The following is an 18,451-nucleotide window of genomic DNA, read 5'->3' as shown; positions in this document are numbered from 1 at the left end:
CATTCAGAAATCTATCTATCTGCCATTGGCTAGCTCAGTCTGTCACATAAAATTTGCTTGCAAGCAAACTCATAAAATTAACTCACAACACACCATGTATATAAATATTGATTTTTTTATATAAAAAGAGCAATTTTTACCCAAAATCAGGCAAAGCAGACAGGCAGATTGAGTTGCTCACAGAATCATTCAGTGATCTATCTGTCTGCCATTGGCTAGCTCAGTCTGTCACATAAAATTTGCTTGCTGTGAGTCTCCACTGAATAATAGAAACTTCAGTCCTAAGGGAGGTTCGGCTGTGCTTGAAAGCAAAGCCGAAGATCTAAAGACTAGCTAGAAAGCAAGAAATCCAACCATTTCCTGCTTCCTAGCTAATCTAAATCTTCTGGTACAGCAGAACAGATGATGGTCGGAAAAAGGAAAAATAGCAATTTAGCAGGCAAGTTTACTGGGTAAGGAGTGAGAGCTCCCGCGGGCCATGTGGGTGGCGCAGCCTTGTGTTCCTCCACAGCCTGGATTAATTGCTTTGTGTGTCGGTACTCTGGGGGTGAGATTTCTTTGCAGCCCACCAAAATTTTCTCGCAGTCCACCAGTGGGCCGTGGCCCACCGGTTGGCGACTGCTGTTCTAGTCCAACCACCTGCTCAAGCAGGAAAACCTATACTACACTACTCAAAAAAATAAAGGGAACACTTAAACAACACAATGTAACTTCAAGTCAATCACACTTCTGTGAAATCAAACTGTCCACTTAGGTAGCTACACTGATTGACAATCAATTTTACATGCTGTTGTGCAAATGGAATAGACAACAGGTGGAAAGCACAGGCAGTTAGCAAGACATCCCCAATAAAGGAGTGGTTCTGCAGGTGGTGACCACAGACCACTTCTCAGTTCCTATGCTTTCTGGCTGATGGTTTGGTGACTTTTGAATGCTGGCGGTGCTTTCACTCTAGTGGTAGCATGAGACGGAGTCTACAACCCACACAAGTGGCTCAGGTAGTGCAGCTCATCCAGGATGGCACATCAATGTGAGCTGTGGCAAGAAGGTTTGCTGTGTCTGTCAGCGTAGTGTCCAGAGCATGGAGGCGCTACCAGGAGACAGGCCAGTACATCAGGAGATGTGGAGGAGGCCGTAGAAGGGCAACAACCCAGCATCAGGACCGCTACCTCCGCCTTTGTGCAAGGAGGGACAAGAGGAGCAATGCCAGAGCCCTGCAACAAAATGACCTCCAGCGGACCACAAATGTGCATGTGGCTGCTCAAACGGCCAGAAACAGACTCCATGAGGGTGGTATGAGGGCCCGACGTCCACAGGTGGGGGTTGTGCTTACAGCCCAACACCATGCAGGACGTTTGGCATTTGCCAGAGAACACCGAGATTGGCAAATTTGCCACTGGCACCCTGTGCTCTTCACAGATTAAAGCAGGTTCACACTGAACACATGTCACAGACGTGACGGTCTGGAGACGCCGTGGAGAACGTTCTGCTGCCTGCAACATCCTCCAGCATGACCGGTTTGGCAGGTAATGGTGTGGGGTAGCATTTCTTTAGGGGGCCGCACAGCCCTCCATGTGCTCGCCAGAGGTAGCCTGACTGCCATTAGGTACCGAGATGAGATCCTCAGACCCCTTGTGAGACCATATGCTGGTGCGGTTGGCCCTGGGTTCCTCCTAATGCAAGACAATGCTAGACCTCGTGTGGCTGGAGTGTGTCAGCAGTTCCTCCAAGATGAAGGCATTGATGCTATGGACTGGCCCGCCTGTTCCCCAGACCTGAATCCAATTGAGCACATCTGGGACATCATGTCTCGCTCCATCCACCAATGCCAGGTTGCACCATAGACTGTCCAGGAGTTGGGGGATGCTTTAGTCCAGGTGTGGGAGGAGATCCCTCACAAAACCATCCGCCACCTCATCAGGAGCATGCCCAGGCGTTGTAGGGAGGTCATACAGGCACGTGGAGGCCACACACACTACTGAGCCTCATTTTGACTTGTTTTAAGGACATTACATCAAAGTTGGATCAGCCTGTAGTGTTTTTTTCCACTTTAATTTTGAGTGTAACTCCAAATCCAGACCTCCATAGGTTGCTAAATTTGATTTACATTAATAATTTTTGTGTGATTTTGTTGTCAGCACATTCAACTATGTAATGAACTAAGTAGTTAATAAGGATATTTCATTCATTCGGATCTAGGATGTCTTATTTTTGTGTTCCCTTTATTTTTTTGAGCAGTGTATTTCAGACAAATGGTTGTCCCACCTCTTAAAAACTTCTAGCGTTGGAACATTTACAACTTCTTGGAGGCAAGTTGTTCCACTGAAAAATTTTTCTTTTTAATTAGAAGTGGTGTGTGGTTTCCCGCCTGAGCACGGGGTTGAATTAGAAGCCCTCCAAAGTCCCTTCCAGCTTTGTTGTTCTATATTCAGAGTTATCATGGGGTTGGGCAATATCAAAACTGAAATATTAAATTAAATTTGACATTTGTAGCCACCATTAAATCTTGTGTTTTAGCAAAGCAGATATGATCAGTATTCTTTTCCTGTCATTTTGAATGAAATTTTGTATTATCATGATATTATAAAACAAAATATTGCAACATTCTTATATTTTAACTCCACCAATGATCCATAGTTATACTGTAGATCAAAGGTATCAAACTCAAGCCCTGCAGGCCAGATTCGGCCTGCGGGGTGCTTAGATCTGGCCGCGGGGCTGCTCTGGAAACAGCGAAGGACCGGCCCACGGTGCCTCTGCCAGCAAAAACGGAACTTAGTAGGGCCGTGTGCAGCCCCTGTGAGTTCCGTTTCTGGCTGCGATAGCCTCCTGCAACCCTCTGCTAGCAAACACAGAACTCAGGGTGAGGAGCGTGCATGGCCTTCCTGAGCTCTTTGTTTGCTGACAGAGCACTTGGACCACAGCACAGGCACCCCCAACACGAGTGACATTCAGCTGGCCATGCCCCCCCCCCCGGCATGCCTCTGTGCCCTCAAGGTCAAACACAACCCTGATGCGGCCCTCAATGAAATCAAGTTTGACACCCCTGTTGTAGATATTGTTCTTTTTTCATGTTTTGAGTCAAATAGTATGGGAGCAAAATAAGAGAAAGATTGGCAATATCTAGGCAACAGTTAAAAAAGAATGTAGATATTATTGTCATTCACTAGTTTATAATTCTTATTAAACAGTATTAGGCTTTAGCCTACAGAGACTTGAACAGTATGCTTCCCATTTGAGCTGCTGAATTGAATGGCACAGATTTAACTTCAAAAACATTTTGATATTCTTAGACAAAAAGAGATTTTTGCCATGCCTTTGGTCTTTTTTAGTAGTCTAGGCAGCTGACTGGAAATGTAGAAAAACACATTAGTATTTTATTAAAGCTGGAAAGATGTATGTCCTTTACAATTTATGCAATTCTAAAGGACATTTAACTTAGTAAAAATAATATATTTTATCAAAGCCAATTCTAAGCTGTTTCAAACAGAAGCTTAACAGTTGCAGGTTAGGCTCACAGACCATGATTTGAAAAGACTATCAAAGTTTACTGAGTTTATTTATTTATTTAATATTGCCTCCTATTCACCCATGGCGACTCGAGGCAGCTTACACAATGTAAAACCATATTTAAAACAAAAAATAAAAATAAAAACAATAAAAACTAACAAAAAGAATCAAATAAATTAGCAAAGTACAATAGAACAAAATTTGGGAAAACAAAAAAAAACAAAACAAAAAATCAAAAACCACCTCCCACCTCCTGCCCCAATGACAGCAGATCACACTAGCCATTTGATATGTAGACCATAGAATCCTGCCCCAAGCCATAGGTAACAAGCAATTAATTTTGCCCCAAAGCAGGAGTCATAATCTGATACCATTTTTGTGTTAAGGGCAAGAACCATAAGGACAGGTCTTGATGGAGCAGCTAGTGGGATGAAGAATGAGTTCAGGAGTCAGCATAGTAGGATATTTTTCTTTGGGAGACAAGTTACTGAGACTGAAGTAAAGATCTAAGGCAGGGGTGTCCAACCTTGGCAACTTTAAGACTTGTGGACTTCAACTCCCAGAATTCCTCAGCCAGCAAAGCTGGCTGAGGAATTCTGGGAGTTGAAGTCCACAAGCCTTAAAGTTGCCAAGGTTGGACACCCCTGATCTAAGGTTTTATGGAAACAGCAGCTGCAATGGACTCCTATAGCACCTGTGTAAGATTTCTGTGTAATACCAATTGTTTTACACATACTTTCTTACCACTGCTGTTACACTTCTTGGCAGGCTAGACTTAAAATACTTGAACAAGCATCTGAGAATCCAGGAACTTTGATAAATAATTTATTGTAGAAAAGCTGAGAACCCACAAATATCTTTCAAGTCTCCATCCCTAATGAAATACACTCTAGAATATGGAAGGAAATCATTTGGACGCTCTATTAGTAAATTTTGAGAAATCCTGATGCTTCTGGAAGGTGACAGAAAGTGGGAGAAGAGCAAATATGGTCCCTGATTTCAAAAAAGAAAGAAAAAAGAAGCGCCAAATAATTATTAATCAATACCCAGAAAGACATTGAAGCAAATAATAAAACTGGCTATTTGTAAAAGTAGCTTGAAGACAATGCTATGATTGCTAAGCATCAGCATGACTTTGTCAAAAATAGGTCACACAAGACAAGCCTTGTGTCCTTCGACAAAGTAACTATTTTATTGAATAAGGAGAATGTTGTTCAGCAAAATGTCTGCCAAGTTCCACATAAATAGTCATTGACAAACTGTTAAAATATGGGTTGGCTGGCACTTCAGTAAGATAGTTCCATAACTGGCTGGGTAGCCACGTTCAGTGTCTAGATTGAGTTGGAGAGCAGTGATCAGCATGCTCCTGGGAGATCTTTCTTGGGGCTAAAATTAACATTTTTATTAATGACCTGGATAATGGTATTGGTTATCAGATTTGCAGATGAAAAAGTTTGGGAGGACTGGCCAATACATCAGATAACAGAACAAGTTACCCATGCAATCTGAACAAAGTGAGGGAGAACAGCTCCCAATTTCTTGGCTTTCTTCAAAAGGGATGAAAAGCTGGCTGTGTAGCATTGTGTGGGGCCCACAAAGCCACATCGGGTTGGTTGGTCCCATGAGAACTCCCACACCCACCTGCATTAACACTTGTCTTCCCACCTTGGAACTCTTCATGTTTGTAGTTTTATAATGTTGTTTTACTTTTAAAAAAATAATCCTAAATTATTCATTTTTTAATGTTGTATTATACTGCCCAGAGCCTCTCTGTGAATCTTAATTTCAGGTTGCTACTTCTGGATCATGACTTTGAAAATCTTTACTTAAACCCATTTTACAAAAGCTCATCCTATTATAATTCAGTTTCTTTACTTAATAATTTGCTCTTTTTCTCAGTATATCATATATGCAACTCATTTAATAGCTCAACTGCCTGAAGGATGAAAGTGTGATATCATGCCTTCTGTATTCACAGTTGAACATGTAAACCTGAACCACGTTTTGTGTATCAGAAGGCAGTCGTGGAAGCTAAAAAAAAAAAAAAGAATTCAGAGTTCAGTGTCTAAAATTTCTCATATGAAGAGATCAACACAAACTCACTATAGGCCACAATCTTGATAGCGTTGAGCATGCATGATTATTACTTTCACCTCAACCATAATCACTATCCCCTCTGATTATATCACTGTAGATTTTTTTTTAAAGAAGAAAATACAGTTGAAAAAACATATAATTTAGAAAAGGGAATCTCAGATGTTATGCACAGCATGTCCAAGGCCTTAGGTACCCTTCTAGGCATACAGAGTTAAATCTTGGCTCAGATACCTATGAAATGTCTGCAACATGCATTAGAGCAGGGGTCTCCAACCTTTTGGACCTCAGGGACCACCAAACTCATAATTTTAAATCCCGTGGACCAGAGACCCTGGGAAAATCCCCAAAAATGTCTGCAGGAAAATTCCCCACCCCATTTTCCTACTGATCGATCATTCTTTGGGATCACAAGATACCCTCTCCAGCTCAGTTCTCGGGGGGGAGAAAGGAAAGCAGCAGAAGTCTTTCTGTCCCCCAGACTCCACCAGAAATGAGTCTTTGTGAGACTTATGGCACCGGCATAGCCTCTTGGAGCAGAATGCCTTGCAGGGTCCCAAAGACTCATTTCTGGTGGAGTTTGGGGGAGAGAAAGAAAGACTTTTGCTGCTTTCCTTGTGTGCAGCAAAAAGCAGAAGAAGAAAGAACCAGAAAGAAGCAGCCCGATGGCCAGGCCAGGCGCGTGGGGCAAGTTCCCCGCTCTGTCCTTTCCCCCCTCCCCTCACTGCCTCATATTGTTTGCAATGCAAGCAACGCAAGGCTTGTGTTCCCACGGGCCATGTGGGTAGTCCTCCTTCTCAAGTACTCTCTAGCTTCCAAGCTTAAGTCAGTTGTAGCCTGCTGAGACCACCATTGTCATAAATTGTGATTTAAACCCCTTGCTGTCATTTCCTTCCTGTACTTCATTTTATAGCAGCTCCGTAATTTATTCTGGCAGGTGGCATCACCTGTCTTCTGAAAAAAAAAAAGTGTTCTTGTGCAGCCTTGGATTAATTGCTTTGGGGGTGACATTTCTCTGCGGACCACCAAAATTTCCTTGTGGACCACCAGTGGTCCCTGGCCCAATGGTTGGCGACCACTGCATTAGAGTAATAGCAAAGATTTTTGAACCAAAAAAAAAGTTGTTCTTCCAGTTATTTGTATTGAAAGCAGAAAATTGTATCATTCCTGTATTCTTTTCATGTACAGGTAGCAGTCGAAGGAGGACAAGAGCAGCCAGCAGAACCCACCAAAGGGCGTTGCCTGCGACGTACTGTGAGTGTTCCTTCAGAGGGTCAGTTTCCTGACTATCCACCAGAGGGAGCTACTAAGCTTGGTAATTATATAAGGAAACAGTGTTCTAAGCTAATATTTCACATTCAAGAAACCACATCCTGCTGTACTCTAATAATCTTGTCTGAACTAAAAGCCTTTTAGGAATGTTCCAGGAAAGGCCACATAGCAGTGTCATTCTGTATTGATACTGAACTGTTCATTTGCTTTGTGGATTTACCTGATTTAGTAAAGTTCCTGTTACATTACAAGTAGGAAGCTTTTAGACTACGAAGACTACTTTTGAAGTAGTCTCGGGTTTACAGCCATTTAATCTTGGCCTTTGGGAATAAATGCAGAATCTTTTTATGGTGATTTAAAATGTCTCCTGCTATTTGGTGGAGTTGCTTAGTTATGACTTTAATTTTCTTACAGTGTCAGAGCTCTTAGTTTTCAAGGACTAAACTATCATACAGTATACAAATGTTTAATTTTTACTATTTGGTATTCCTACTCTGTTTAATATAACAGCAGTTGATAAAGGGTTTTTTAAATCAGCACCTGGTAAATACATATTTATGCTCAAGGGAAAATACTGCAAAATGTAAAGGAAAAGAGGAGAGATAAAAATTAAGAAGCCCTGGATTATAAGAGTGGATTTCCTTCCCAGCACAGTGCATTAAAAAATAGTGCCCTTGGCTTTTGATGGACAGCTGATAGGATAGAAGAAGTCATGAGCAGGTTTTTTTTTTCATTAATTCATAAATCTGATACCTTTTTTAGGTATATATGGATAAAGATTTTTTTTTTACAGAAATGCAAATGGTTTCCCCTGTTATAGTTGCCTAATAGTTAAAACCAGAGAAGGGGGGGGCATATTCCTCCTTCTCTTTCTTTGCCTAATTTATGCTGAATTGCATGGGAAGGAATTCTTAATGATGGGTTATGAGCATGAGCATCCAGTGCATTTAAACAACATATTAAAGAAAACCAAGCATGAGGACTGATTGGTTCTACCTAAGAACGTTTTTCTAAGCAGTCAAGCCCCTTTTTACAAACCAATAAGAAACTTACCCCACATAAAGGTTTCCAAATTGTGAAGAGCACTTTCCCTACAACAGTTTTGCAATGCCTTTATTTTTATTTTTTAAAATCCTTGTAAGCTGAGACTGTGGACAAAAATCTGTGTCTTGCTCTACTGTACCTTCTACAAGGATTCAAGGACCCACCTCATAATGTTTTACCTGGAAAACCACCCAGGAAATTTTTGTACAGTTATTATCAGATCAGTATTGATTCAGTCTCCTTGAACACAGCTAAATTTTGTTCCATAGCCTGTAAAATTAGGCAGACTTGTCCATTTATGAGCCCACCACCAGTTGTAATATTTTGTCTTGTTTCAATTTTACTTTTTTATTATTGTGTTTCTGTTTGAAATTCTGGTCAGTGACCACAAAAAATTCTATTCTACTAGTGTGAGGTTGAAGTAAGTTGAATCCTGGAAATTTTTTGATAAAAGTCATGAGAAAAATAAATGTCCCTTGTGTTACCATTTCTTTGTGTCCAAAACTACTATAGATCACATCCTTCAAGGTTATGAAGAAAAGTTCACTTCACACACAACCATGTTCTCTGTAATATCTTGTGATATTAAATTTGATGTCACAGGCTGACTGAAAAATAAGGCAGACAATATCATGATATAAATGGCCTGGTGTCCCTGCTGTGTCAAATGTAGCCTTTAGCAGCAGGTCACCTAGATTAGGCCTCCAATTAATTTCTTGGAACTTATTAGATGCCGATATGCAAATATTCCCTCTTGCACACCACACGATAATGCTGTATTGCCTCATTTGCCCCACTTTGTTGGGATGGTATCATTGAATGACTAGAATGTATGTAAACCTTACATTGAAAGGGACTCTCATCTCATGATGGCCAATGTGCTGCTGAAGGGAAGAATGCATAAGGGGCAACTATCAATGAGTGGAAGGCTACTTGTAGCCTATTAGCTATTAGCATTTTGTGGTTAGAGTAATCACAGGAATATTTGTGAAATGTTTACCATGCAGTATAGTATATATCCATGATGGCAAACCTGTGGTACGTGTGCCAGAAGTGGCATGCAGAGCCATCCCTCCAGGCACACCAGCCATCATCCATTGCTCTTCCGGGTTCCGTGCACCAGCAGCTGGTCTTTGCATGCGTGGGAGCACGGGAAACCAGAAGCTCAGGGAGCCGCTCTTCCAGTTTCCGGTGCTCCTACACACACGCTGTGGAGCTGCTCTTCCGGTTTCTGGCGCTCCCATTTCAAAAAGGTTCGCCAACACTGGTATATATTCATTTCTGTTTATCGTCAGGAAGGCATTGTAGGCAGTGTTACAAGAAAGAAATGAGATCTTGATTTTTAAAGGAAAACAAAAGTTGCAGAATGCATAGAAATATAATTGATCAGGCGAAATGTATTACTACACTGACATTCAAGAACAACCTGGCAGTCTTGAAATGAAGAGGAAATCAATGCATCAAGTAGGGTTGGGTGCAAGACATAATAAGCAGTAGCAACAGTAAGGTGGAAAGGGCAGAATAAGTACCTAGGGGGAAAAAATCATGAAGGAAGGCCAAAATAATGTATCTGAATCACACTGTTTTCCTATTAGTTTCCCATTAACTCATTAGTTTTGGTTAGTTTAGGATTGGTTGTTTGGGTGAATTTCATAATTTGAAGGTCATGCTTTGCAGCAAGTAAAATGGCGTTCTCTCTCTCTTAAAAATTACAAGGAAAATTGATGTCATGCTAGAGAGCATTGGATGTGACTGGAGCAAAAAGAAAAAAAAAGAAAAAACAGATGGCTCTCAGCAACATGTGCTACCAGCAATCCTGGCAACAGCTGTACCTAAAATAGCTTTGGAATGACCACCAAATGCTGGAAGGTGCACAGGAGAAGAAATAAAATAGCTAAGACAGCAATTGTGGTGTAGAGTTTCAATGTATAGAGATGCAGATGATACGTGGCTAGTTTTAATTAGCAAACGTTTTATTCAGTGAAAAATAGTAGCTGAAGATTGATGTTGATCAGAGGTGGTATTCAGCAGGTTCTGGCCAGTTCTGGAGTGGGGTGGGAATGGAGATTTTGCAGTATCCTTCCCCTGCCATGCCCACCAAGCCACACCCACCAAGCCATGCCACGCCCACCAAGCCACGCCCACAGAACCGGTAGTAAAAAAAAATTGAATCCCACCACTGATGTTGATGTCCATTATATGCCTTACACTGTGTATTGCAGTGCTTTGGCAGTTTGATTTGTACTTTGGAGGTCTGGGTTCAAATCCCTTGATGGTAATGAACTTTAAGGTTAACCATAAGCCATGAAAGTGAGTGTACAGTAGCATCAGTTATTAGATACAGTAGTGGGAACAAATTGATATGGCCTTCATCGCTTCAGATTCTATTATCGGGTTTATGGGTTCAAATGGTTTTACTAGGATGAAAGACCCTCCTTGGATATCACAGGAAAATATCCAGTCGCAAGAAGATTGGAATCCTGTTCCTGATAAAAGTGAGAATTTAATAAGAGGAACTCTGGTGATATTTCTAAAAAAATTAGAATGTTATATAAAAGCACGTGTCAATTTCAGTAACTACCCTCTACTTCTATGCTTTTATATAGCATCCCAACTGGGAGAATTATCTAATGGCAAATAGCTTGCTTTTTATCATTGATGGGTCATTATTGCCTGTTGTTGTTATAAAGTGGGGGGTGGGGGTTTGTAGTGTTGTTCACCTTGTGCAGCTGCTGCTGCTCCTCATTATTTTAATTGCATTTCTAACTGCAAAGAGACAGGATCTATAGACTTTCCCATTTCTGTCTGGTGATTTCACTAATGTGTGTTTCTGCATCTGAGTCTTCTTTGAAATATTTGATTCTATAGGATACATTTTATTTTATTTTTATTTACTTTTTGTTCACTGAAGGAAACCATCCTCAGAATCTTTCTGGAGGCAAACTGTTTTAATCGTTATCCTGTGTGTTTTTTTCTAAAAATAAATATTTTCTATTTAAACGGCTTTCATATTAAAACTATAACAGGCAGTCTTCTTGTAATCAATGTAGAAATTGGTCTTTTCAGGTACTTCCAAGTAGCTCCTCAGTTGACTTTTGAAAAAAAATAAATAACAAGAAGCAGCATATGAAACTCCTTTAACTGTTTGTATTTCCATTATTACCTCATTTGTTCATCTATAGCAAATATTCATGTTTTTTATCATTATTTAATTAAAAGAAATAAGAAGTAGTCTTCTGCTTTATCAAATTGTGAGGCTTGGGAGGAATGGTGGGGGGAATGACAGGAATCCTCGGATTCATCTATTAAAACTGCACTTCAGAGGATGGCAACCTATAGGGCAAATCTCTGTCTAATCAAAGCTTCAGGAAAAAAAAATCTGACACCATAGCAAGCCTGTAATTAGCAGCATCACAGCCTGCTGTTCCTTTTCTCTAATTGGGAAGAAGACAAAATACCATTTTAGATTCCCTTGTGTTTGGAAAGCTCTAATGGTTGCAAATGAAGGAAAGCTGGCCTAAAATGAGGTCTAGGGAATGGAAATTAATGACCTTACCCTCTTGAAGGAGTTCTGCCTTTTCATTATCTTATATGCTAGAATTCAGGCTTGGTTCATTAGGGACTAACAATTCTACCTAACAGCAAGAAGGATAAGAACAGGGAGAGCATCCTACGCTGAACATCCTATCCCACTGGGCTTTTCTGCATGGATGCATGCTCATGTTTTTCCTTTTAACTTTACATTATACATACCTCAGGTAATTGGAGCAGGTTGGCACTTTCCCATTTGATGTGGCTAAAGGTTTGGGTAGATCACAGTGTGGCCTGCTGCTCCTCCTGTGTGTTGCCACTGCTGCTTCATCATTTTTGTTATTTTCTTTGCCTCCAGGGAACATTTTTTCTTAGCAAAGGCAGCATTACACAACTACTTCACGTTAAACAAAAGCACTAAGTAACAGAAGTATAAAGGTTTCGCATACATAAAGTTTGGGGGGGGGGGGGGCTCCACAAATGACTCAACAATTATAAAGATTGTTCTGTTCAGATAATTGTCTTTCATGAAGATAAAAAATAATATCTTGTTTCTAGGAGTCTGATTTTCATTCTCCTTCAGCCCAAAACAGAGGACTTCTCACTAGGCCTATGCAATGCCTCAGGTATGATTCAGAAGAGCGTGTTAAAGATCAATCTGGATCTTGACCAGACTGTGTCTCAAGCTGAGTTTGACCAGGCTGTGTCTCAAGCTGAGCCACAGGACTTACCTGAGTGGACCAGTGAAAGAGACATAGGTACAGACCTGGATTTAGCCAGTTCGCACCACTTTGGGAGAACCGGTTGTTAACTTTCTGAGCAGTTTGGCAAACTGGTTGTTGGAATAAATCATTAGGGCAGAGAACCAATTGTTAAATTATTTGAATCCCACTACTGGGTACAGACTGAGCCAAGTTAGGCAAGGTCCTAACTTATGCTGTACATTAGAAAGGGAAGAACAAAGAAAGTCAAGCTTTATACTTGAAAGAAAAAGCATTTTATGTTCTTCCTTTAAAGAGAATATACGTAGCTAAGAGTTGAACTATGGCATCCTTAGTGTTCTCTGAGCTTAGTAGTTTGCTTGCAGACGTGAAGCAGCCATCATTAGACACAGATAGGTAAACCACATTTACGCACCATTCAAAAGAGACAGTAAAAAAGCTAAGAAGGACAGAAAACACAGAATGCATCATCTCCAGCAACCAGCTAAACAAGGATTAACACCAGACGAACAATATAACAAAAACAGTTTCCTAATCAAATGACTACAAAGGAGAAAACTATACTCCCACCAATACTGGCAGGGAAAACTGCATATAAAGAGGCAGAAAATCCCACGTTTACTATTTTATTTATTTATTTGTTTGTTTGTTTATTTGATTTATATTGCCACCTATTCGCCCATGGCGACTCAAGGTGGCTTACACAATGTAAAATCATGTTTAAAACAAAAAAATAAAAATAAAAACAATAAGAACTAATAAAAAAAGAATCAAATTATTAAAGTACAATAGAACAAAATTTGGGAAAACAAAAAACAAAACAAAAACAAAAAACCAACTCCCACCCCACCCCCACCCTGACAACAGCGGGTCACACTAGCCATTTGATGGGTTCCATCCCTCTCTGGGTTCCCCAGGCCCACTGGTAAAACCAGGTCTTCAGTGTCTTTCGGAAGAGTGCTAGAGTGGGAGCCATTCTAATCTCTGAGGGAATTATATTCCAGACAGAGGGAGACACCATGGAGAAGGCCCTTCTTCTAGGTCCAACCAGGTGTATCTCCCTCAGGGATGGGACCTGCAACATTCCCTGCCTCCTTGCTCTAATGGGTTGGGTAGATGTGAATGGCAAGAGATGTTTCCTCAGATAACCCGGACCCAAGCTATGAAGGGTTTTAAAGGTGACAACTAGCACCTTAAATTGCACCTGGAAGCAAATTGGCAGCCAATACAGGTCCTGCAGGAGAGGTGATACATGTGCACACTGGGGTCTGCATAAAACCATATGGGCCACTGCATTTTGCACCAACTGGAGCTTCCGGATGCTCTTCTAGGGCAGCCCCATGTTGAGCGCGTTGTCTAAATTTTCTACATTTTTTAGTAGAACACAGGTTTCAAACTCGTGGTGTCACGTTGCCGTTGTGTGACAGTTTTCCCCTTCGCGGAGCTGGGGTAGGTATGGCGTGCACATGACCCATCCGGCCAACGGGCCACCCGTTTGACACCCCTGTTTCAGAATTTGCACAGATTAAGCAAATTGAAATAGAAAGATGTTTAGACATTACACACAAAAAATGAAAGTAGGCTGATCTCGGAGCACATCAGACCTCCAGCAGAACATATTGAATGCATGTGGCTGTTTATTACATTCCTTATTTTGCCATTCTGTGAAATATTCTTCTTTAAGGCCAGGTTTAACATCTCTCAGTAGTTTTATATGGAAGATTTAGTAACACCTCTATAGCTTGCTGAGCCTTTCCCTGTAGCTCCCATATTTCATATGTCGCTATATTGTTCCTTTTCAAATTACAGCTGAAGAAAACTCTGATATTTTCTTTATTATTATTATATGTCCCAGCTCAGTTAGATGCATGTTATAGAAACTTTTTTTAATCAGTGAAGAAAACTTGCGTTGCCTGTAATGTTTTAAAAGTTTTGAATGGCATTTGTTAATACCTGGAGGATATGACCTTAGGTTCTGTTGAATAATATGCTTTCTTTAGACAATGTTTACATTGTTAGTGTTTAAATGTCATTTTATTTTTATATTTTTCTTGATCTCTGATATTTAAACTGATTGGTTGGTTGGTTAGTTTCAGGAAGACTACATAGATGTATCTACAGAGTCACCAGGATTTGTTTGAAGGAAATTTTATCTTTACCTGCGCTTTGTCAACCTAAAAGTTGGAGAAGTTTAGAACAGTTTCAACATAATGTTCCCGCGTCATTAGAAGACAGATAATCAATTTGCCTTAACAGATGGTTCCCTTTTTACTATGGAAAAAGAATAATTCATAGCAAAAAGAAGGTGGGGGGGAATGGAAAGGAAGAATAAAATATTTCAACCATTTAATTGGGAGTTCACTTAATCGTCTCATTCATGGCAAGCACCCCCAAATCTCATATAAATCCTCCCTCCCCCAAAAAAGACCTTGAGATGCCAAAGCCTGGGTGGGCTAGCAGTGCTTCATACCCAGGAGATTCCAAGTTTTGTTTTACAAGAAGGCCCTGCTTTTGACTTAATACAGATTCTTATTGATACATGGAACACTTTTGTATTAGTGAGAGGAAATCCCCAATCCCCCCCCCCCGCCAAGGAAATGGCACTTATTTTTATTTTTCCTCCTAACTTGTCAGGTATTTCTGAAATATATAGCATTGTTTGGGAGGCTTTATCAAACCATCGCATGGTACAGGTTAGGACAAGTTTGTAGCAGTCACTTACTTGATCTTCTGAGTAAATATTTACAAAAGCCGCCTACTTTCGGTTCCAGGATTACATCATTTTACTTGGTTAATAACCATGCCACGAGGAGGTGCCCAAGGGAATTGATAAACAAGTGGATGGAATAAGGCTTTCGTATCATGGAATAGGCAGTATGAAGTTATAGTCAAGTTATAGTGATAAGAGTCTTGAAAGCCTGGCTGTGTTCTCCTTCCCTCCTTCTTATGCCTCAGTGAAGAAGAGTGAGGCCAATATGACCTTTTCTCACTTTCCATTTCCTGGATTTGACACATGATTTTGTTTATGTAACTGCATACTTTCTCTAAGATCTTCACTATGGCTCTCTATACCACCTCCCTGTTAGCCTGCTTTTTCCCCCTATTGGAGTTATGGGAATGAATTCCAGATTTACTCCCTCCCCCCTTGTTTTGCCTCTCCTCATTAGATGCTTCCTGCAGGCCAGAGGTAGAAATACTAGGCAGTCCTGTCCTTTCTTCCTGCTGCTGTCTGGGTCAGCTCCCTCAGCTGCCATGAAGGAGCTGGCAAATTCTGCAGCCTAGAAGTAAATGGAGCTGGGGGCTCCCCTCCCCCGGCTGCATGCCAGCTAGTTCCAAAGCAACCATACTGTCACTTTATAAGGTGGCAGATGATGGGGCTTTCCTGGGATTTCTAGAAGAAAATACAACATATGGATATGGACATTTGTCCAATTCCAGATGGCCCTTCCCTTAGGTCTGGGGTCCAGAATAGCCTCCGCTTCTCAAAAGCAGAATTTTACTGGCAAGGGTAGAGGTCATTCCTAAAGGCAAATGAACATTTCATTTTTACTTTGAAAAATAAAAGTATACATTTCATTCATTTTTTGAGGAACTCCACTGTCAATTGACTTTCTTTCCAAAAAAAATCGAAAGATATGCAGTAGTGTGACATAAATTCTCTTTAGAGACTAACCTTACCTCACAGATTGTACTGGGGTTGTCACAGAATAACTGAAGCAAAATAAATGTACAATGCTAAACAGTCCTCATTTGTTCAATTCCGAGAATCTTTACTGCAGAAGTGCTGTACCCTTCATAGAAATGCTAGCTTATTGACCTACTCAATACAACAGCCAACTAGTAACTGTCCAAGCACTGAAAAGACATGTGAAAAATATTGTGATAAAATAATATATGAAATTCTTTAGAAAAATCAGAATGATTATTGTGGTTATTATTATTAATAGATTAGTACACTTCCTAAATATTCCTATAAATTATTGCAATAGTCTTATCAGCACCACTTATCAGCATTGTGCCAAGGAAATGACACTGTGTTTTATCCACATAAATGGAGAGTAACTTGGAAAATACATTGGGTCTGTGGTTTTACTGATTTTAGAATAAATACTGTATGTTGTAAAGCGAAAGACTGTTTTTCATAGGAAAGTATGATCAATATCACTAGTCTGCATCTCTGGGAAGCTACCAAGCCTCACCACTGTTGGTTTTTTAAGTAGGCAACACCTGGCTCTTCTCATCATTCCTTTTGACATGGTGTTGCTCTGAATTTCCATTGAACATTAAAATGAAGCTGGCCTCCAATGCTTGGCGTTGTTTAGAGAACTGTTATCACCACATACCATAACTCTCCAGCCAGTCCCTCAGGACCCATCACCCCCCAAAAAATTTTTAAAAAATGGGTGAGTGGGTGGGTTCCTCAGATGCCCTTTTTTGCCCTGATATTCAAACAATCTTGCAACAATCCTAGCTTTAAATTTTGAATTGCAGAGAATCCATTTTCTATTAAAAATATTAAGTTAGATAAAATGGCTGATAATTTGGAACAGCAATGCTAGAGTCTTTCAAATCCTCAGCGCGAGTGGCAGGATATCTCCCTTGGAACATGTAATGTGAATACACCAAGTTTGATGATCTCAGTCTCTGAGATAGTGGGAGCAATTACTGGCATTTGTAGCTGGCCATTAGCTGTTGGAATGCTGTTTAAATGCCAGGCTCAGCCAATTAAGCTTGGTGACTGATAGCAGAGCCTAGAGTGCTTGTGAGACCAAGGTAAAGTGAATCTGTCAAGTACAGCAGTAACAATGCCAAGTTTGTCCTTCCTAGCATTTTGGGAAGATGGAATGGATTTAGCTGCAGCATTTTCCTGCTCTTAAGAAACGTGTATACAGACTTCCAGTTTGTTCCTCGTCAAAGTCAGAGCGGAATCCACGATCGTGCACGGTTTCGCCCGAGCTCACTTGCTGGAGGGTCCCGATCGGGACCAGAGCCACCCTGGTGGGGTAGTGAAGAAGGGGGAAATTGCCTGGAGGGTCGAGGGGAGTCACAACTCCCTTCCCTGACAGGAAAATCCCTCCCAAAGGCAAACTGCAGCAGTGGTCCTAAAATGGCCACCACGAAGATGAAGAACACTCCGGGAAACTAAGTTTTGTGCTGGAGCAGAGAAGTAGCGAGCAGAGTGTGAACCAGGCAAAGGACATCACTTTTGAGGTACCAAACTAAAGGGTTGAGATATCAAACTAAAGGGTTATTTTGGAGGAAAGTGTGTAGAAGCGGCGACCAGAGAAAGGGAGAAAGAAATTGGATTTTATAAATTTGGATTGGATTACTGTATTGGACTATTTTGGAGGAGAAATTTAAAGGAAAATACTTTAACACAACAAAGGTTTAGAAATTAAACTGGACATATATTGAACTGTGGGCACTTAAAGGGCATAACTAAATGCTGGAATTGAGTGTGTTGAAAAGAAAAGAAATAATAGCTAATGATTGTAATTAGTGAACTTAATAAAAATATATTCAACAAAGAAAGTTAAAGATAAAAAGACTCAAGAGTGCCACCTGATGGTACAGGAAAACTTCAATAAAAGTGTCTGGTCTTTTTGACAGTTTGTTGAGGTAATTCCCCGTTAGGAGAATGAGCGCATACAGGGAGACGTATAGAGAGTAGTGTTTGAATAATACACACAGAGCACACAGATACACTGTACAGTAAATGTAGGTTTTTACTTCCAGAAACGTTAAGCAAAGTCCAAAATAGGCAGTCCAAAGTCATTCACAGGTTAAATCAGTCAGTTTTCAATCCAGGGATAATCCAAATATCAAAGTCCAGTGTCAAAAACAGTTCAGTAACAGACTTACATTAAATCCAGTAATATCAGTCAATTAGAAGAAATGGAGGAACGGCAATACTTTCCAACAGAAGGAAACAGAGATACTCAGACACACTCTCTTCTGAGACTAAGACTAAACAACCCAGGTTTCTGGTTCCATCGTATGGCTGTTTGAAAAACCACACCCAATTGCATGCTCTTGCATTCCCTTAAAGATATAGTACTAAAATGTTTATCCTGGTTTATATATTTCTAACCCAAATAGCTGTTAGGTGACCCATATTCCTAACAGAGTTTGGATTTTGGAACTTAAAAGAAAATAAAAGGAACTTTATTTATCATAGAACCACCCGGTAATTTGGGAAACAGTTGGGAAAGGGCCAATTAGAACACCCGGAATAAAGACTCAAGAGTATGAATTGTTGAAAATAAACTCAAAAGATA

At 40.5% G+C, this 18,451-nt stretch overlaps 1 protein-coding gene across 6 annotated transcripts in view; it reads left to right on the top strand.

The window, feature by feature from the left end:
• Positions 1-18,451, top strand: part of RASAL2 (RAS protein activator like 2) — a 238,558-nt gene that overhangs the window by 110,605 nt on the left and 109,502 nt on the right. For all 6 annotated transcript variants that reach the window (XM_087960895.1, XM_087960894.1, XM_087960891.1 and 3 more), the window contains exon 3: positions 6,793-6,919. In XM_087960895.1, coding sequence (XP_087817021.1) covers positions 6,793-6,919 — 127 coding nt within the window. The remainder of the gene's footprint in view (positions 1-6,792; positions 6,920-18,451) is intronic.

The sequence above is a fragment of the Notechis scutatus genome, chromosome 3 (assembly GCF_049901735.1).
Source record: "Notechis scutatus isolate UNSWTSFEM ecotype Mainland chromosome 3, rNotScu1.2, whole genome shotgun sequence".
In the NCBI taxonomy this organism is placed as follows: Eukaryota; Metazoa; Chordata; class Lepidosauria; order Squamata; family Elapidae; genus Notechis; species Notechis scutatus.
Note: the sequence above shows the minus strand (reverse complement) of the source record. Positions and strands in the feature narration are given on the sequence as shown.